This window comes from Lacerta agilis, chromosome 6 (assembly GCF_009819535.1).
Source record: "Lacerta agilis isolate rLacAgi1 chromosome 6, rLacAgi1.pri, whole genome shotgun sequence".
NCBI classification, from domain to species: domain Eukaryota; kingdom Metazoa; phylum Chordata; class Lepidosauria; order Squamata; family Lacertidae; genus Lacerta; species Lacerta agilis.
Genome location: NC_046317.1, coordinates 29,753,382 through 29,775,120, shown reverse-complemented (window position 1 = coordinate 29,775,120; position 21,739 = coordinate 29,753,382). Strand labels below are relative to the sequence as shown.

General features: G+C 39.0%; 1 protein-coding gene across 2 annotated transcripts in view; it reads left to right on the top strand.

Annotated features, from left to right (window-relative positions):
* The window catches only part of PTGFR (prostaglandin F receptor), a 48,152-nt gene extending 27,575 nt beyond the window's left edge, over window positions 1-20,577 (top strand). For both annotated transcript variants that reach the window (XM_033151750.1, XM_033151751.1), the window contains exon 3: window positions 18,130-20,577. In XM_033151750.1, the coding sequence (XP_033007641.1) occupies window positions 18,130-18,435 (306 nt within the window). In that variant the 3' untranslated portion in view covers window positions 18,436-20,577. The remainder of the gene's footprint in view (window positions 1-18,129) is intronic.
* Window positions 20,578-21,739: the final 1,162 nt, after the last annotated feature.

Sequence of the window (21,739 nt, the reverse complement as noted above, 5' to 3'; positions counted from 1 at the left end):
GTACGAATTTCCAGATTTTCCAATACATTTTTGCTGATTTATGCCTGGACACTTCTTCTGACTGCAGTATTCCGGGTATGTCTGGGAAATTCCAGACATATGGCAACCTTAACTTATGGTGTCTATGGTGAATAAACATGTATAATGGGGTTCAGGGGAATGCACACATTGTCTCTGGCCAAACCTGCTCATTTGAATAGTGGGAGAGGCCATCCATCATGCAGCTGTACTTGTGTTAGGCTTCACTTCATCTTCCTTTTTCAGTTGTATTCCGAGACGCTGCACTACAAACTTCAAATGAATATAGGTTCGGGTGTGGGTTCTGCTGCCACATTCTCATCCCACTGCAGTGTGTTCTCTCAAAGCAGACAATGTCTCAAAAGGGTGTTAAGGACTAAATGTCAAACAGCTGCACAAGTCCGTGGATTGCATGTCTGCTTTATTTATCACTGCTGAAGTTTTTGGCAGAAAGAAAACTGGTAAAATACATAGGTGCAATAGAAACAGTCAGTGCACATTAAATTCAACAACTTGGTTATAGGACTGCATCATTGGGTAGACTAGCACCAGATCAGCAATATTTTTTCAGATGAAAATACTGTATTTAAAGGGATCCAAGAAACAAAAGTAGCCGCGGAATGCGCTAAAACATAAAGACTGATATTGTAGCAATGCAGTAAATTAAAAGTTGTTTGAATAGTTCAGTAATCCATATCACTATGACTAAAGCAGAATGGTGTGAGAATGCATAAATGGGACTGATTACAATGTTTATTTATAGAGTGCCTTCATTTACTTTTTCTTTGTTTACGTGTGAGTGATAGAGAGATATAGGTTGCATTAGTCTCTTTTGTTATATGTGTGAAATTTGCAATACAATTCCAGTACTTTAGTGCTTCCTGATTGTTGCAGAAATTCAGCTTTTACTAATTCATATCACATTTAGCTGTGCTTCACAGTGCTGGGGTGTCAGCTAGAGCAAGACAACCATAGTCAAATCTAACTTACAAATATCCATGTTGTGTACCTGGCTTGGGAATGATATAAGCAGGATCAACACGGACGCGAAAATTAAAATGATATGAAAAAGGCCCCCTCCTATTATCATTCAAAGCAGAAACATTTCATTAATTACAGTGTACATTCAACAAGAGATCAAAAATGAAGCTAAGGCTGGGAACAAAACAATGAATGTGATGTAATAGAAGCCTGTTTTTCATTTAGCTATGCGTATTTCTCCTGGAATGCTATGGTCTGAGTTAATATGTGCTAGTCACCTCTTCTTTGTCTCTTTTTGTCTTGAACTGATCCTGATTTTTCTGAACTGATTCTGAAAAGAGACAGTAGATACTCTTAAGGATTGGAGTTTAACCATTATATGAGGCTTTTTAAAAAAGTGAAATTTAGCATAATAGGATGGATTCTGTTCAAGCAACTTCTTACACACCGGCTTTGAGCAAGGCTTCCGTGTCTCCATTATATGCAGAATGAGAATAGCTGTAATATATCGCACAGGTTATACATAAAATAAAGCAGCTAGCCTAATTTAGTGGGACTTGTTTCTTTTTTCTTTTTAAAGTTTCATTTGATTTTATAAACAGAGATACAAATATCAAACACATTTTTATGTCCAAACTAAAACATTACTCTTGATAAAATAAGAACATAGACTGAGAGGAGGAAAGGAAAAGAGAGAGAGAGACAAGCATTAAAAGAAAAAAAGTTAAGAAACTAAAGAACTTCTGATTCTTTGTCAGCTATATATAAACATTATTCAACTCACCCACTCCAATATAACACCCAGCATGACAACCTTCTATAATCCAACATTATCTTCAGCCTTCAAACCCAAATGTCATTATTTCATTTTATTTTTCACACAAAAAGTCTGAGAGGTTTCCAGTCTTTAGTAAATGTTAACAATGACGAATTTTCTGAGATGGTTTTCACAGGAGTGCACTGCATGGTTCTTAGTGTATATTGGCTGCAGTCCTATACCCACTTTCCTAGGCATAGGATTGAAGTCAATATTTACTTCAGAGCTTGTGTAAGATCATGCTGTTTGCTACTATTATGAACCCTGTTAGCAATTTAGTACACAATTAGAAATATATTTCTAGAACTACATAACTTAATATGAGATGGGGTGAGATTGTTATAAAAGCATAAATAAGCAGGATGTAGTCTGTAGGTAAAGGCTTAAAGAAATTGAGATGGCACTTCCAAGTATCTGGTTACTTTTTAAACGAAAAAGCTACATGGAGAATGAAGGAATGGGCAAAATACCTTACTTTGTTAAAATTGTCTTTGAATACAAGTCCCCAATTCCCACCCCCCACGTAGAATATTTGACTTTACAGATTGCAGTTGATTAAACTTCAGAAGTAATTCAAGCACCACCGGTAATTTTAGGCTTCTACAACAGGTGAACTACCATGAATTATTATTTTGCTGTTACCTCTTGCCTTAGCATGGCAATGTGCTTGGTTTTCATGAGTATGTGAGAATTATTAAGAACTGGGGTGGCCAACCTCTGACACTCCAGATGTTGTTGACTCCTACTCGAATTGGCCACAACTGATTGTGAGATTTTGGTCCAGCAACATTTGGAATGCCAGAAGCTGGCCACCCCAATTTAGAAAATGCTGACAAATGTCTGTACATTTTCCAAAAAGCACTTTAATTTTGACAACAATGTTAGACTTCATGTTTATTTTGATTTACCGTCAGTGCATAGGTTGAATGACTGGATGCATCCATTGGAAAGAAAGAAGTATACAATTTTTAGTATCAGCTGCCAGTGACACTGGTTTGTACCAGCAGATCTCTTTAAATTTTAGATTTCTTCTGGAATGTGGATTAACATTAATCAGAGGTGTTAATGGGATGGGGACAAACTAATTTCCCCATGTGACATATTTTCACTTTCCAAGCTATCAGTGAACTGGAATTATGAAACTGGGAATGTACAAAGTAAACTTCAGTGCTGGGCTAAAGTTTTCGGTCCAGACATTTTCATTACATTTGAGGGAGTTTGTTTGTACCTATTGGTTTGTTGTCCCTGGCCACGTAATAAGATTTAACTGGGGCGAGCCAGCTGGGATTAACCAAGGTTTAGAGTTCAGACAACATGCTAAATCTATTTTAAGAAGAAATGGAGGCTTCCCAATCTCTTCATTCTAGCTGCACCAGGTGGGAAGGGGGAAAATGTGCGAGACTGAAATTTAGTGATATACCCAAACACAGCCAATGCCAGAAATTACGATATTTTATCAGTGTTACAGGGGCACATTGCTATTTTCCTGCAGAAACATGAGTACAAATATTTAGGGTAAGAATTACTAATTACATTCTATTTACAATGTCAAACTGTTTTAGACAGACTGTAAGTGGGATGTTATAGATTGAGGCATCTGGGGAAAAAACCTTGCTTTAAAAAGACAAGCTGGAGATTAAAATTTATGACACTGTTAAATTGAAATACAATGGACCCAAGAAGGATTCTGGAACCTCTGCAGAATGGATATGTCCAATACTCTGTGACTGTCTGCCTTACATAATTGGTGCACAGCTTTAAAAGCTTCTATTAAATTTAACTGGACTTCCAAGTAAATGAGCTGAAAGCTATGGAACCTGTTGTATACAGTTCAATATTGTTTACCGGTATCTTTCCCTTCTACTAACCCCAAAAGTGAAGGCAACTGGCAACTGCATTTTTCCTTTCCCAAAAGAAATTACCATATTATTTTAGTTCCCTGTGTGTCACAACCAAAGAGGCAAGACTCAAAAAGGTTAAATGAACTAGGCTATGTTTGTTCATATATTAAACTGAAAATAGATGTAGGCAGAGAAACCAAGATGTGGGGTCTAACTAATAACAAAACCTTGCCTAGGCCAAGGATAGTTCTTCCTCTATTGCCTCCCCACTTTCAGGTGACGTCCTTCAACTTCAAGCATGGATTACAGGTTTACCCAAATGTGGTCCATAACCATGGCAGCAGGTCCCACAGCTCTGAATGTGGTTCTTGAGACCACACCCTTCCTCTTTAATGGTGCCTAAGAGTGCTCACCAAACCTTAACTAACATCATAATTTCCTACATCTACCTGCCAGTGTGGCCAATTAACATATTTAATGACTCCCCCCCTCCCTGCCACTAAGTACACCCACCACATCAGGACAGAGTAGATAAAAAAGCCCATCAGCTTGGCCAATCAGCTGATGAGCAAAGAAAATCCTGTTTGGTTCCACAAAAGGTGACCAGCAAAAGCAAGCATTGCCTGTTGGGTGGGAGGGTGAGTGGTCTGCTGAACGAAGAGGCCTGGAGGGCAGGGGTTAAATAGCCTTCACATCAATCCTGCCCCCTCCCCAGTATTGCTGCAGTGTTTTTTTGTTTTTTTTTTTGAAAAAAACTTTATTTCATTCCAACATATTACAATTTTTTTTAAAAAAAGGGAGCGCATCGCAAAAAAAACAGCTTTACATATACAATCAAGTTACAAACTGCTTATCAAAGCATATTACACTTTACAAAATGTCATCTTCTTTCCGCTTAGCTCCTCTCCCCTTCCCTCCTGTCTCTACGTTCCCTCCCTCCCTCCCCCCCATCTTTTACTTCTCAGCTTACCCATCACTGCCTAGATGTCCTTCTTTCCTCTATCCGCATGATCTTTCCTTTATTCATAGTCTAATAATCTCAATTATTTGGGTCTTTACTAATCTGTCAGGAGGATGGCTTTTCCTGCCTGTAAATTAAAGTAATCCTTTAATGATTTCCAATTTTTCTCTCTTTCTGAATTACTTGTTCCTTTTAATTCTTCATATTTTAGCGCCAAATTATAATATGTTAACATTTTTAGCTGCCAATCCGCCTTTTCTGGTGTAATTTGTGATTTCCAATTCTTTGCTATTAGTAGCCTCGCTGAGGCCGTAGCGTACATGATTGTCTTTCTATCTTTTGGCTGGAATTCGCTACCCACCATTCCTAGTAGAAAGGTCTCCATACTCTTCTTGAAGGGATATTTAATTATTTTTTTCATCTCTTTGTACACCATCTCCCAGAATACTTTAATCTCCTTGCAAAACCACCACATATGCAGGTAGGTCCCTACCTCATTCTTGCATCTCCAGCATTGGTTGGTTACGTTTTTATACATTTTAGCTAACTTGACAGGTGTCAAGTGCCATCTATATTGCATTTTTAGAAGATTCTCTTTGATGTCGTAATTTGGGGTCAGTTTGCTATCCCTTTTCCATAGGTTTTCCCATTTCTCCAACCTGATTGGCTTTCCCACATCCTGTCCCCATCGTATCATCGCTTCTTTGACTTGTTCATCCTCTGTTTCCCATTTTAATAATATGTAATATAATTTTTTTATATAATCCTTTTCTTTATCTAATAATATTTCTTCTAGTTTCGATTTTTCTTTCTCAAATCCAATTTTTTTATCTTCCTGAAATCTCTGATTTATCTGAAAATATTGAAGCCAACTGGTTAAAAAAGTTTTGATTAAATTATAATCTTTTAGTTTCAATTCACCATTTACTTCCTCCAAAATATCTTTGTAAGTGGGCCAATTTGTTTCCATGTTTCTCCTTTTGGATGATACGATCTCCAGGGGGGATAGCCACCAAGGTGTTTTCATCTGCTGCAGTGTTGATCTATATGCTGAAGTTGCTTGTCAGTCCCCTTCATTTCCTGAGCGGCTGCAAAAGCTTCTCAGTGCCACAACTGCTTAGGGTCACGACAGGCATGGGATTCTTCCAACCTAAGTACGAAATCACCCTAACAATTTGATTCTCCAGGATCAAAGAGAACCAAGAGAGCTATGAACCAAATTTCAGTGGTGCTAGAAGTTGTGGAATTGTGTACAGCTTAAGCAGTTGCAGTTTTTCTTTTGGAAGCTGTTCACATATTATGTTTTGCAGATAGTCATTTCTGTAGCTATATATTTTAAATTAGAAGAACTGGCAGATCTGCCTTCCTATGAAATCGGGCGGGTTATTTTTCAAGGCCTGTCCTCATGTATTCACAATTAACAAATTATGTTTACTGTGTACGGAGTCATGGTGATGATGACTCTTCAGTCTGCAGGCTTATTGTGTGAACTGGTTCTTAATTTCAGTTCAATTTATTGTGATGGTGATGGACTTCAGTAATGCATATACCTAAGCAGCTTTCTATTTGATGCTAGAATGCTTAACATCTGGGTTATGGTGACAGCTGTTGTCTTTACTTACTTATGGCTACAAACTACAAATCATTGCAACTGGCTTCATCCTATTGATTTCAAAGGGGATTAAACCTATTAAGGACAAATTCTCATTCATAGTTTGTATCCTCCTTGGATGGCTATGACAGGCTTATTTTGAGCACATGAAAATGATAATCTAGATTTATGCCCATAATTATTTTCACAGAAGTGAGTGGGAATACTTGTGAATGCAGACTCACACACACCTGCATAAATATATAGAGGATTGTGACCCTATTTGTATTTTTTTTTTGAAAGTTATGATCTTGAATTGTGAGTCACATTTGCTTTATTTCAAACAACTCAAAAAGAACCACACCATTTCCCATTGCTGTATTACTTTAACTTTAGTTGGAGAGTAATGAGGTGTGTGTAGACAATGAAAATAAAAATACTGTCAAAAGTTACTGAGAATTCAGCATTACTGAACCGAAGGAGACTAGACCATATCAGAAATAGGAACTTTTGTGCTGGATGATAACACACCATAACTTCAAATAATTTTCTGTCAGGAAAATAGAATCAGTGAGAGGCAAATAATTCAGTGTTTAGGAGGCAAGAACCAAGGAGCCCAAGAGGAAAAAATGTCCTCTAAGTCTTTTTACAATTCCAACCTTGCACCGTTGTTAGTTTTCTCTATGGATATAACTGCATGCAGGAATGTTTTGGTGATATGCAAATTGCTTGAGTAACAAGGTTCGTTTAGGTTCTTTCCTGCTTCTAAGTACTGTATGCAGTTGCTTTGCAAGTTGCTCCACCTAGGGTGGGATTTGCTGACTTCTCTTGATGGGTTCATGAGCAAAGTAGCTGATACAGTTACTGAGTCTAGGTGCAGGGGGATCTGCAGAAATAACCATTATTCAGTTTTCCTGTATTGCACTTTTTTAACATGTCGTATACCCTTGACCGAAGAACGGTACACTCCTTCTATCTGGGATGGTCGTCCTCTTCCACCGAGTGCGCAGCTTCGGGAGGGATGCACATGGAGCGGTGAGGGAGGAAGGGGACACCCGCCTAGCCAGCCAGATCAGCCGAATCAACCCTGGCGATCAATGGGGTGACAGATGTCGCAGCCAGATCGCCCTCACATCCCACCCTAGGTGGAGCACTACTTAAAAGGGAAACACAAATACACAGTAAACCCAGGTGTAGACAAACCCTTATAGGCTTCACATAGGAACACAGGATGCTAGCACTAGCTCAGTGCTGTTAACATTGACAGGCAGCAGCTCTTTAGGCTTCACAGAGTTTACCAAGCTCAGATAGAAATAGGGTCACTTAAGAGCTATCTATAAAAAAGGAATTGTACCATTAACCAAACCACTTAAAAGGAAGCAGAAACTTCTTTGGCAACCCTGAGTCTGTTGATAGTCACAAAAGGGACTTTTATTAAATGATACATTTTAATTTTTTTACCTCCTTGGAACCTGGTTTGTTGTACTTACTTTCTCTCAGCTTCCTTATATAGCTACCTTTTCTTGACGACATGGCACACATGGGTTGAACTCATGAACATAGCCTTTTTTCCTATCCTGGGAGAATGGGTGGAGTAGGGCCAAGCAGAATTGCAAATCTTGCCTTTAGCACACATTGGTTGGTGGTTTTGTACAATGAAGGTTAGTGAATCAAACTTACATCTATAATAAATGATGTAATCTCCAATGATAAGAAACAGAACCTGGTGAAGCTTGTGCATTACAATATTAGACAAGTCAGAAAGATTAATAATAATAATAATAATAATAATAATAATAATAATAATAATAATAATAATTTATTTGTACCCTGCCCATCTGGCTGGGTCTCCCCAGCCACTCTGGGCGGCTTCCATCAAATATTAAAATACATTTAAAATATCACAGTTTAAAAATTTCCCTAAACAGGGCTGCCTTCAGGTATTTTCTGAATGTCAGGTAGTAGTTTATTTCCTTGACCTCTGATGGGAGGGCGTTCCACAGGGCGGGTGCCACTACCGAGAAGGCCCTCTGCCTGGTTCCCTGTAGTTTTGCTTCTCGCAGTGAGGGAACTGACAGAAGGCCCTCGGCGCTGGATCTCAGTGTCCGGGCTGAATGATGGGGGTGGAGACGCTCCTTCAGGTATACGGGACCGAGGCCGTTTAGGGCTTTAAAGGTCAGCACCAAAACTTTGAATTGTGCTCGGAAACGTACTGGGAGCCTATATTTGTTTTTGCTTTTCTGTTAATGTTGACATGCTAATGTGACAATAACGCCAATGCTGATCAAACCTTTTTTGAAAGGGGAATCACGATTTAAAGCTGAAAGTCTAATATTGCTTACTTTTGGGGTCTTCTGCCACTGACCAGCTTATTAGGGGGTGCATAGCAGAATTGAAAATGTACCTAGCAGTGGTCTTCTGCTGCTTAGGATGAGCACAGCAGTGATGTTTTCAATACTTTCTCCTTAACCACAAGGGTGTTAGACATTCACTATGATTTTCAAATTAAAAGCAGAGTTCAATGAACTCTAAACAGATGTCTTCCGGCTAAGATATTTTTAAAAAATGCTTTGTGTACCATCATGTTGTCTGGCAACTTCAAATCCGTGCATCTAGGCTTTAAAACAAAACAGAAATGAATTTCCAAATAATGTTATATGAACTAATTGTCAAATGTTGTTACTCTTATTTAAAATTTCGGTATTCTTTCTTTTGACTGTGAAGTCATTGGGAATGACATTCGTTTTTAATATCCTATCTGTGTTGGGGTTTCAGCTGAAGGATTCATTTAAAGTAGAGGTCCTAAACAAGTCTTATTTGGATGTTTTGTTGAAATCAGAAGGACTCCCCAGTAAATGTGTGTTAGGTATATTTTATGTTGATTAATTTCCAGTTATGGTATTGTTGTATTTGTCCATGTAAACCACCCTCCAATCACTGTTGGCCATCAGTTGAAGGGAATGTAGTCTATGAATTGGGATTTGTTCATGAGTTTTGTGGCTTAGTTCTTGGAACTGGACTTCATATCTTGTCATGTTGAATTCTGAAAGGTTGTCTTCCAGATTTCATTTGTGTGTTTAGACCTTTAACCCTCCCCAAATAAATTCACACCAGAGACAGATATTTGGTTTGGTTTTTGGCAGAATTTAGGCCACAACTTTATTGATTACAACCAAGTGAGTGGTTGCATAGGTTCTGGTTCGACTATCTCCCTGCACCCTTGCAGGCAGCACTGTCCCAGAGCCATGTTCATAGGACAAACAAGGATGAACACCAGGGATGGCTGCTGGTAGGGGTACCAAACAGCTGTCCTGATGTCCCCGGGACTCGGGCACAGGCCAGACCCCTTTTGGGGACCGACAACCAATGAGTCCCTGGATTCCTATACCGGAATATCCTGTATTTGCATAGGCGTGGCCACATCACGTGCCACGCCTATCACCTGAACCAGAGCCTATCCGCAACTTACAAGTTGTGACTATTTGCTACACGACAGGCGAAACCCAAATGGCAGCAGCCAGTCAGCCAAGTGGGGGAAATTCCTGCTGTGCCCCTGTCCCAACAACAGACGACACACAACGGCATAGCAAGGTCAAGCACAAGCCCTAAATATAGGGAGAGGTGGGTGGGTGTTCCGATGCGAAAGGCCCCAAAGAGGAAGGTCAGCAGCCTCACATGGGCTTATATAGGTCCCGCATTGCTGTATTTTATGACGCCCCAGTGGTCAGATTTCACTCCAGCAACACGGGACCGACCTATCAGGGGTTGTGGCCATGATTTCCAATTACCCCCACAACACATGCCCTCTTTTAATGGAGGACCCGATATGTGAGCTGATTTATTTTCTTGTGTTATTTTGAAATGACACATGCAGAATTCCATAATGTTTATAATAGTACTGTTTTGTTATCTAAACAGCCCTGTTCCTATTTTATTTCTCTTTCCCACTGATCTGTAAAAAGCAGTTTTATTTCACAATATGGCTCCATCTGACTCATTTTTGGGGGCAACTGAGACCTCCATTTGTAGGAAGATTGGAGAGCTCGTTGACTAATACTTTAGTGTTTTGGTGTTTTTTTCCATGGGAGATATTCCAGTAACAAAGTTAAGAGAATGAAAATGCCCCGAAGTCACAAATAATGGAGATTTTCTATTTCTTTTGAATTCTGTGTAGAAAATATAATCAGAAGAAGAAGAAGAAACCTTCTCATTACAAGTCTTTTCTTACTTCGTTATTTTGAAGTGTCCCAAGAGCTCTTGTGCATCAGCAGTTATTTAGTCGGGATTGCAGAGAGAGAAAGAGAGAGAGACAGAATAATATGGTGGTGGAATGGAAAAGAATGCATTTGAGGAAAGATCTTATTCAACTATTCAAGGTTGCTCTTTTGTGAGAGGACCTATTTTTAAAAGGGGGGGGGAAACCCATTAATTTGAGATGAGAAAACCCCAAAAGTAATTACTATTATCATTTCTACTGTGTGGTTTACATTAATATTTCTAGCAAAAACCTAATTATGTGCTACCTATTAGGAAGCGAACTTTATTTCTGACCAAAGGAGGGAATCTTTTATGTCAAAACTCTGCTGGGTCTGACACTTTCTCCTTGTGGTTTTCAAAGATTACTATCACTCATGTTCTCTTATTACTTTTTCACGCCTTGTTGCTTCCCAACTTTTTAGAAAAAGAGAAATGGTCTCATTTGCTGTTTTTAATAATTCCTAGTCTCATTGGAAAGTGAAGATAAATTGTACTTGGAATACATTTCCTAACAGAAGGAGAATTTCTTTACAATTCTTAATAATGGAATCATTTGGCATTAGTTCTGGAACATTATTTTATTTTTTGGTATGGTCCTGGCTTGTCAATATCTGATGGCTTTGGACTAGTAATGATTGTAAATCAAGTGACTTACTAGTTCACCCCCCCCTTCTTAAACTATAAATGACTGTGGATAGGTAGACTGGTCCAACTGTTGTGGACTAATGACCTTCCAAGATCTTGTTTTTAGGGTAGAATAAAATTCTGCAATAAAGAATACTTGGGAATTCATGGGCTTAATTGAAATTTGTGGACCGAACTTAGTTCATTGTTTTATTATTTTCAATAGATCTGCTGTGAGTAGAATTTAGTTGGACTTTCACCCAATATATCCCACTGAAACCTATGAGATTTAAATATGCTTAACTTTAGCTGGTATCCTAAGGGTGTGGTTCAAAACCCTCTGTGCTGGATTTGGAGGTGTCCCTCTGCCCAACCTTGCTGGGCCCTGCCTGCAGAGTGAAGTTGGCATTATTCTACTGATGCAAAACACCACACCCACCCACATTATGTTCACTGAACATGTGGGTGGGCAGAAATGCTGCTGCTGGGATGCCTGATGGTGCCAGCCACTGGAAAGACCTAACACAACACATTCTGGGTGTGGGGAGTGGCTGAGCTGGGCTGGGATTCATTGGATTCTGAACTCGACCCCACTGCCATAATTTTTGCTCTGCTAGTTTATTGCTCTGCTAGGTAGGATTGCATCCTAAATAAGTGTTACCTGACGGGCATAAGTATTCCACTAGTGCCAAAGAATTAATTCCCTGCCTCATGAGATTTCTCAGTCACTGAAATGAAGGTTAGGATGTTGTCTGAGTAGGTTAAAAAAAAATTCCTAGGCCAAACTTTCTTTCACTGGTTTGTGTAATCTGAAAGAATATAAATTGGATATTTTATACTATTTCTCCTCAGAGGGTAGAAATGTAAAATTATGTTATTTTTTAGGGAGACAATTAAAATGCTAACTATATATCCACCAGTAATTTTAGATAGCCAATGGAGCAAAATAGTTTATTTTTCTGCGAGTGCCTGCATGAGGAATAAATAAAATTGCACATTTTTTTGCACTTCCCAGTTATAAATTTACCAGCATGCTACAACTGGCCTATATACAACTGAAAGTTTACCAGTAGAAATATATTATTATTGTAATTTCTTGCCATTGCTAGTTAGCCCTCTCTGCACTAGGAAGTAAAAACTGAATGGAAGAAACATTAGTAACATGCTGTTTATATGAGTTATTTGTATTAGCTGCACTAAGGCATGCCTCTGGTGGGAAGACACATGACTTATTCCCATCTATGAATATTTGGAGGATCTATATTTGGGATAGTGGGAAACGAGAAGTCCAGTTTCATACAATGTTGTAGCCTTAGTTCTGGGTATTGCAAATTAGCTATTTGCCGAAAGGATTGTAAGGACTCTATCTCTTGTTAGCTTTCCCTTCCAGGTTGAGCGCTTGCAGATTATTTTGTTTGTTCATTCATTCATGTGTTCACCAAAATGACTTTAAGTTATTAAGACTAGGGTAGTGGGATTTTGCTTTACTGTTCCAGTTGTGCTTTCTTGTAATTAACCTTCCTGGTTAATTGAAGGCTTCCAGGCTTTGTTATAGTGCTCTCTGAAGGGAAGAGGGAAGGGGCTGTGTGTATTCAGGCACAAGTTTGTTCATATTTTGGATGATACTACTTAGTATCAAATAGTGTAGAAAAACACTAATGTTAGTGTCACGGCAACCTTGCCTTTGGTGTTGCGATGAGATAACACCCGGCTCGTTTCTCGCTTTTGAAAGCATTTTATTGTCCTTACTAATTACAGAGCTATAATTCACGTCTACACTCCATTAAAACAAACATCCTAACTGCTATCTTCCGTTACGCGCCTTTTCCAACACAATAACCCCTTGGTGCTCCGGAAGTGACGCGTGAATCTCTTCTTCCCGCTTTTGTTCCCCTCCCCCTGTTTATTACTGACATCAGCACTCCCCCTTTCTTCTGGCGATACCTCTAAGAGATTGCTGTCCTCATCGTCGGACGTATCTGTTGAGATTAATGGGCCCGGTTCTCGATACCTCGCCCCCTCCCCCTGCCTGTCTGTTTTGCTGCTTTCCCTCACTGATCCTCCTCCCACGCTCCTCTCCCTATCCAGGCTTGTCTCCGTGACAGTTAGTTTGTGTTTTTCTGTACAATTTGTTTCTATTCTTGTGCCAATAATCTACATTGTGACTGGACCCAGGAGTAAAGAAGTAAGACACAAAGGATGGGTTTGAAATACAGTGGCACCTCGCGTTACGTACTTAATCTGTTCCGGAGGTCCGTTCGTAACCGGAAACTGCCCATAACATGAGGCGCGCTTTCACTAATTGGGCCTCCCACTGCTGCCATGCCAACAGAGCACGACTTCCGCTCACATCCCGGGGCAAAGTTCTCAACAAGGGGCATCTACTTCTGGGTCAGTGGAGAGCGTAACCCAAAGGATTTGTAAGGGGGGACGGTACGTAACATGAGGTACCACTGTACGGTGTAGGAATTAGAGTGTGCAATTAGAACTTGGGAGACTAGGGTTCAAATACCCACTTGGCCATGAAGCTCACTGCCTCTCAGACTAATCTGAGCGTTTTATCCCTACAGAGTTGTTGTGGGAATTAAATGGGATTTGGGAGAACCATGTACTGCATTCCACCTTGAGCTCCTTGGAGAAAAAGGCGTGATATAAATACAGCCATACCTTGGTTCTCGAACAGAATGCATTCCGGGAATCTGTTCGACTCCTGGAACTGTTCGAAAACCCAGAACTGTTCGAAAACCAAGGTGCAGCTTCCGATTGGTTGCAGGAGCGTCCTGCAGCCAATCAGAAGCTGCGGAAGTCGCACCAGACGTTCGTTTCTGTAAATCTTTCGAAAACCAGAACACTCACTTCCAGGTTTCGATCATTTGGGAGCCAAGGCATTTGAGATCCAAGGTATGACTGTACAATGAATAGGTAGGGCCACATTTTATTTCAACTACATCTGCAGCAGAAATGAGAGGTCTGGCGGGTGGCAACATGAGAATGGGCCTTTTCTGCAGTGGCCCCCATCTGTGGTATGCTCTTCCCAGTGACGTGTGGTTGGTGCCTTCATTATATATCTTCAGGTGCCAGGTGAAAATGTTTCTGTATAACCAGGTCTTCTCTGATTAACATTCAATGTCATTTTAAATGTGTTTGTGAGAGGGTGTGGGAGCTATTGGTTTGTTTTTTGTTGTTGTTTTTTTCTTACATATTTTATGTTCTCATTTTGTATTTTTATATTGTGATCTTCAAATGAATGGCTGTATACAGATTTAATAAATAAATAAAGAGAAGATTGGGAACCTAACTTAATTTCAACCTTGGTCAGCCAAGCTGTGCCCTTCCAAGGTGTATGTTATAGCATAGACCCAAAGCCTTATGGTGAGTAGGGAGGCCTTCCTGTCCCACCCCCTCCCGGATCCCACAACTCTGGGCAGGTGTGCCAGATTAGTCTCAATAACATTCCATATCCAGGCTAAGGGCCTCAAAACCCAGAGCAACTTGTCTCTGAAAATGCCCTTCACTTTCAAAGGTGCATAAGGGTGCTCACATGCCACACCTCACCTCAACCTTTCCTGCATCTGCCTGCCAACCATGAGACCAACTTAACCAAGAAACCAACTTAACCAAATCAACCTATTGGGTTGGGGCAACTGGCTAAAATATTTTAACATGTTTTAAATGGTTTTAATTTTGGTTCCTCTGTTTTGTTTTTGTTGGGTTGGGGTTGGTTAAATGTTTAGTTGGGGATGACGGTTATTTTAATTTCGGTATAACTGTAAACTCCTCCTCCTCCTCCTCTATTAATTTATTGGTTTATTTATAGCCTGTATAAGATAATCTGTTTTTTAATGTTTGATCTTTTATTATGTTTTTATATGTGTTGTAAGCCACTCAGAGTGGCTGGAGAAACTTAGACAGATTGGTGGGATATAAATGTATTATTATTATTATTATTAACCTAAACACCAACCTCCTCTGAACCCAATACAGACTAGGTGAAAAAAACCTGCTTACCTGTGGAGGGATGCAAAACACTCCTACTCAGCTACAAAGTGACTGGCTATTTTCAGTGCTATTTTTCTAGAAAAAGAGGTGCTGGAACTCACCACAAACACCTCCTTTGTTCTCTTAGAATGGCAATGACACCCACCTGAGAGGTTCTGGCTGGAAATAAAGCACTGGTTATCCTATATTAGAAAAGAGGATGGGGTGGGTAAGAGAAATGACCCAAAGAGGCAATTTAGGGGCCTGGTCAAAGCTTATAAAGCCAATGACCCCCCCCCAAGACGATAGCCTCCCCATCCAGCAAAATGCTCCCAGACACAGAGTTTCACAGCTGGCAGGAGTGGACTTAGATAATCACATACTATCTGTATGGCAGTGCCAGAAAACATGAGCTGATCCATAAGAACGTGCATATGGATTCATTGCATGTAATCATATGCACAGAGAAAAAACATGGTTTGGCTGTGATGCCTGTTCAAAGCTACTCTCAAGTATGGGGCAATGCATGCAGGGGTGTTTTATGCACGCACTTCTGGACTTTCATGACTAAACAGGATGTGGCCATAGACGTGTGCATACTCTAAGGAATGATTTGAAGTTTGCCTTGCAGTCTTTTCAGAAATCTCAACTTTGCACTCTCACAAATCTGGCAGTCAACTCAGAGCCTTCACATCAGACTGATTCACTACACTAGCATCTTGATGAAACTTGCAGACAGATTTGCCAGCTATTTCCCCTTGGCCTCAATCAGTCCTTAGTGCCTAAGACTAAACATAAATATTTTTCTCAGATGCAATGCTTCAATGATTTAAGCAGTTATACCCTAATGAAATTATAACTCTAACTCTAAAGGCCCTGCTATTTCGTTGCATTTAGTAGAAGTAATGGGAGGGAGGCAGTGGAGGATAGGGGTGCCTGGCATGCTCTGGTCCATGTGGTCACGAAGAGTTGGACATGACTGAACGACTGAACAACAACAACAACAACAAATGGGATTTCAAAGCCAATAGCCTGTGTTTATATGTTTGTCTTTTTTCAAACTGATTTTGATCTGATGTAATCAAAGCTGGTGTGTGGCTAATCTAACTGTTCTGCATGGAATGTAGATAAAGTTAGTCATGATGAGTGCTTTTAAAACTAATGGAATTAGCTAATCATGATTAATGGGATTCTAGATGGATTGAGCTAATTTAAGTGCCCAGAAAGGTTATCCAAAGCAGGCTTTGACTTTTCAAATAGTTCTAAGGATTTCAATTTGAATCCCATTTCCTTATTCTTTAGAAATCCACCTGGATATATCTCTACATCACTTCATTGTCTTCCAAGGATTTGAGTTACTCAGCCGTTAACTATAAATGTGTTCTGACTCATTATCTTTTTGTACCACTGCAAACATTGGTTATGGGAAAATATATTGCTGATGGGGGACTTTGCAAAAATAGCCTTGTTTTCCTTTCTCTCTAAGCACCTTCTTGAACATTCTTACATTGGTAGGGGAGAATATTAAATGACTTCACCACATGAGAAGAGTTGATTTAAGAGAGTTTTGCATTTGTCAATGGCTAGAAAAAAATTCATTGCTCTTGTAATTTACTGTGGGAATTACTTTCTAATGCTATGAATTTATTGATTGTAGTAATAGTACGTCAACCCATTTTCTGTTCCCTCTTAAATCCATTGGTCCTCAGCAACTAATTTCTTTTTTTTGAAAGATGTGGCATCGACACCTGGCACCATGGCAAGGTCCCCTGGAATTGATAGGTGTCTTGGGACCTCTGTGCTCAGTGACAAACACAGAACACCCAATGTAGGTGCCATTGAGGGGAATTTAATGTGGCAATTTGGCACTACCCACAATTGTTGCCAGATAAGACCATGGCAATGGAGCTCATAATTTGAAAAGGGCTAAACATTATATATAATATTAATATGCCTTTTCTAATAATCAAAATTAGTACAAATCTATATTCTTCAGCACTAATGGAATAATTCAATTAAAAGAGACTATTATTACTCGTGTAATTTTAATTTAAAATTATTGGATTTCAGGGCAAAAAGCATGTTTCTTTTTAAGATAACCAGAACATTCCTGAACCCATGTCCAAGAAAAGCATTAAACAAGATATATGGAATTCGAATTAATTCTAAATGGTTGAACACGTAAGATCCTTCGCTTTAATGGAAACAGATTAATTTTAAGATTAGTTGAATAAACAAGGAGTTGAGTGGTTCACGGGAAGGTTATAAATCTTTATGCAATAAATAAATCAGCTTCTGCATCTTTATGTGACATCTCAAATCACAAATCTTCCTCTGGAGCCATATTAGGATGCAACAGTTTCTCATGTACACAGATGATTATACATAGAATAGAATGCCTAGCCATTCCTATATAATGCTGGTGATATCTGTTCAGGATATCATTTCAAATGAAATCATTTTTGAATTGTATACCAATTTTAACTCTTAGTAAGAGATAATTAGGTATTGCATGATTAAGTACTAATTGGTAAAATGAGTTTTATAGCATGGAATTTTGAGTAAATAAAATGGGAAATGCTCCACTAAGAAAGGTAGCATGCAGAAATCAAAGGAGTTAACAAATTTTAGGTGAGTCAAAGAAGGTACCTAGTGGATGCTGAGTTAAAAAAGCATGTTTGGAGAAAGTGGGAAAGCTGTTTATGCCAGCACACAGCTTGGTCATTTCTCTGATGCCAGTACCCAGCCAACCTCCTCCCATTCTGCCTAATTCTCTGGCCTATTTCTGTTTGCATCAAAATTCATTCGTCTGTGATCATTTACTCCTTTAACATCATGCTAGCTTTTCCATCCCTCCACTAACTTTCAGGCAGATCTAGTGAGTTTATTAATTTTGTTTCAACCTGTTTGTATGCCACCTAATTCATTAGTTTTCAGATATTCATTAGTTTTCATTATTCTGAAAGCAAATTATAACAATGTCTTTAGAATGAAAGATGATTAATATGGGTATATTAGACAATGTGTTCTGATATCTAATAGAAATTATTTCCTTTTGCAGGTGACCATGGCCAATATTGGAATAAATGAAAATCATTCCCAGGAATCCTGTGCAACAATCCTATTCGCTCTCCGAATGGCAACGTGGAATCAAATTTTAGATCCATGGGTATACATTCTCCTGAGAAAAGCTGTTCTTAAAAAACTCTACAAGATTGCCAGGAGATTTTGTGGTGTGCATTTTATTAACTTGCATACATGGGAACTTAGCTCCATTAAAAATTCTTTGAAAGTTGCTGCAGTTTCTGATTCACCAAGCAGTTCCAAGAAAACGAACCAGCAGCTACTCAGTTCAGCAGTGCAATAAAATGAAGCATGGAGAACGATGAACTTAATGGGTAATGGTAGTTAAGCTGCTCAAAAATTGGTACAGTGTGACTGGGCTGGGTTTTTTTTTGCCACTTCAAAACAGGAGAGCTGGCCCATTTCTGGAAATGTAACAATATGGAGCTGCTTGTTACCTTCCAAAGACTGCTATTTATGTGACTGGCCCATCAAACCTGGGGCTGAAGACTTGTGACTCTGTATAACATAACAGAAAAGCATATGTGTTCTGTTAAAAACAGAACATTAAGCATAAAAGATGATGCTGGTAGCTTTGGAAATACTTTTGAATAAAAGAATATTGTTCAATGTTCTTAGGAAAAAGAAAAGAAGCAAACAAACACCTTACTGTTGAAAGTGGCAATGAATTTGTTTGTTAAGTGTAACTTTGAAGATGCACCTTGCATTGCAAGTATAACTGTTCCACATTTTCTTGAAAATGTAGCACTCAAATCTGAAAAGCATGCATTGTGGCAGGTCAGTTTCTTGGTGAAGGGACTCAAGACCTTGCAAGCTGAACTTCTCACAACTTAAAAAAAAGAAGTCCACAGATAAATGCATTTACATAGTAAAAAGGAAAACAAAAAACCACTTGTGACATATGTGCCAAATGTTAATTTTGATCATTCAAACTGAGGTCAGAATCAAGTATGTAGCAATATTCAGGTGTGGTTGTTTTTGTTTTTTATAAAAACAGAAACAAAAAGTGGTTGATACAAATGTGAGAATTGCAACACACTTGGGTTGAGCTAAAATAATAATTGTAGCACAGAATTATGTAGATTGAATTTAAAAGAAAATAGTGGTGCAGAGCATACTGAGCTTGGCAAATCCTTTGATTAGCCAATGTTTCAGCAAGAGGATGGAAGAGAAACTAGATAGGATGAAGGGAGTGTGGTTTCCATTTCATAAGCAAAGGATTTTACAGAGACTCGGGAAAGCTTTTATTAAGAATGTAATAACCTGTCTGCTTAATAATCAGCCTTAAATCTCTGAGATCTAGTATCATATTCTTTAAGATACCAGGCCCACACAGTACTGCATAACTATTTCAAGCCCCATAGCATTCCTAGGATCTCAGGCAACTAAGTGCCTAGGATTTTCCCCGCCTTGTATATGCTTTCACAGGTTTGTTTGTTTTTTAATGGAAAAAGAGTAGTGATGGGTAAAGCAGAGATGTTAAATCTGTTCCCACCATTTGTCTGCAAGCAAAAGTAATTTCTGAGTAGAATACTCAGAAACATTTGTGGGTATTCTTACAGAAGTCACAAGCCAGGCCTGTCATAGCTTCTCTCTCTCTCTCTCTCTCTCTCTCTCTCTCTCTCTCTCTCTCTCTCTCTCTCTCTCTCTCTCGTAAAAAACAAAACAAAAAGAAAATATGCCTGAAATAGTACCACTTGATGCTACTGCTGCTATCACTATTACTCCTCTCGCTCTTGAACCTTGCACAGTGCTGTACAGAAATAGCATCCTGCAAAAGGCTTATAGACTACACTAGACAAACGAAACAAGAGTTTTGCAGAGCTTAGGGCCAAACAATTTAAGACTTGTAATATCAAATGGAACTCACCGACCATTTATTGTGTCCTTGTCAGGTGACTTCCTGTTTTTGTATCCAAACAGGCAGCATAATTGATTGATCAGGAGCTTTAATCATCTTTATCGCTGAATGCTGGTGGCTGGTGGGTTGTATTTGCTCTGGTTAGACACCTGCCTTGGTGGCTCCTACAAGTTGTGCAGGCTTAGTAAAGATGGATTGACAGGGTTAATAGCAAGGTGGAGAAAATAGCATTTTGTAAAAAAAACACCAACCCATTGAATTGTCATATGAAGGGGTCATTAGCACTTCTTTCACAAGCCCTGGGACACACTAGGCTTTATTTTTTTTTTGATAGATTACAATAGGGCCTTAATGCCAAATCAATGCTATCACTCTCTGTGGTGCCACTGAAATAACTCGGTGAGTCAAATTTAAAATTGGACATTTTATTGTACAGGTCACGATGTCGGTATTTAATAACTTCCTTCAGTTTTTCATCCTTCTGGGCAAGAAGTTTGCTTCAATGACAGCAGACTGATGTTCAACCATACATTTGTGAAAATGCTTGACTAGCAAAAAAAAAAAGCATTAAAAGCATTATTTTGTCATGTGAATAAATGTTATGTAGATATTTTTCTTTGTGGCTAATGTTTTTTTAAAAAATGTATGTATATTTGTTTTCTTCTATGTATGGATACAGAATGAATGTAAGATGCAGTGCCTCATTTAAATTTGTTGCCATGTGACTAGAGCAATGATTCTTTTGGAGTGGCTAGGTGAACCCCCAAGTGCTGAGAAACAAAAGTCTGTGCTGTGAAAGTCACTGAAATGTCCTAAGTATTAGAAACAGTCTGGGTAGCTTGTACGGTTTACAGATTTAAAGTTGTTCACTATGTGCTTGTAAATAAAGCTTGCTTCTTTCGAAGCTTTGTCCTTGGACAAAAAAAAGAGAGTAGTATTTAATTTATGTACCATTTCATATTTCAAGAGAACTCTCTAAGCATTCTACAAATCACTATAAGAAATACAATACAGCTTTCACATTCAAAACCATACTACTACCAGCCACCATCAACATTTTACATTTTCAGTAACATAACAAAATGCCTTTAAACACACCATTCTAATGTGTGTTCCTTTGTATCTAGGTAGAATGCTTTCTCATCTGTCACTGAAATTTGCTTCTGTATCTTCCTAGTCTATGTGTACAACTTCACATACTAGAGCTTAGGAAACTTCACATACTAGAGCTTAGCATTTTCCTGTGCACAGGAATTTATTTCATATGGAGGACCATTTGATACTGTGGAGCACCACTTGCTTTAGTGGGAACTTGGCACAGTTATGCACAGTAACCTCTCTTGCTTTCAGTTTTTTCTTCTTTGGCAATCGTAGCTGAGTAAGATTGTCTTAAATGAACATGGTCTTAACAGTGAGTCCGTAAGTGACTGTGGAGGCCAATTCTGAATCCACACATCCTTCCACAGTGGGGACATAGGTTTCTGGGTGGGAGTAGATCGCAGAGAGGGTTTGCCAAACATGCCTTCCTCTTAGCTCATTTCTCCTTTTCACCCTGAGTTCGTGTTTCTTCAAAGTCCATGATGCCTTTGGTAAAGGTTATTCTCCAGCTGGCACACACTCAGGCCAGTTTTTCTCAGTTATCAGTGCTTATGTTACACTTTTTAAGATTTCCCTTGAGAGCATCTTTAAACCTCTTTTGTTGTCCACTGGTATTTCCATTCTTGAG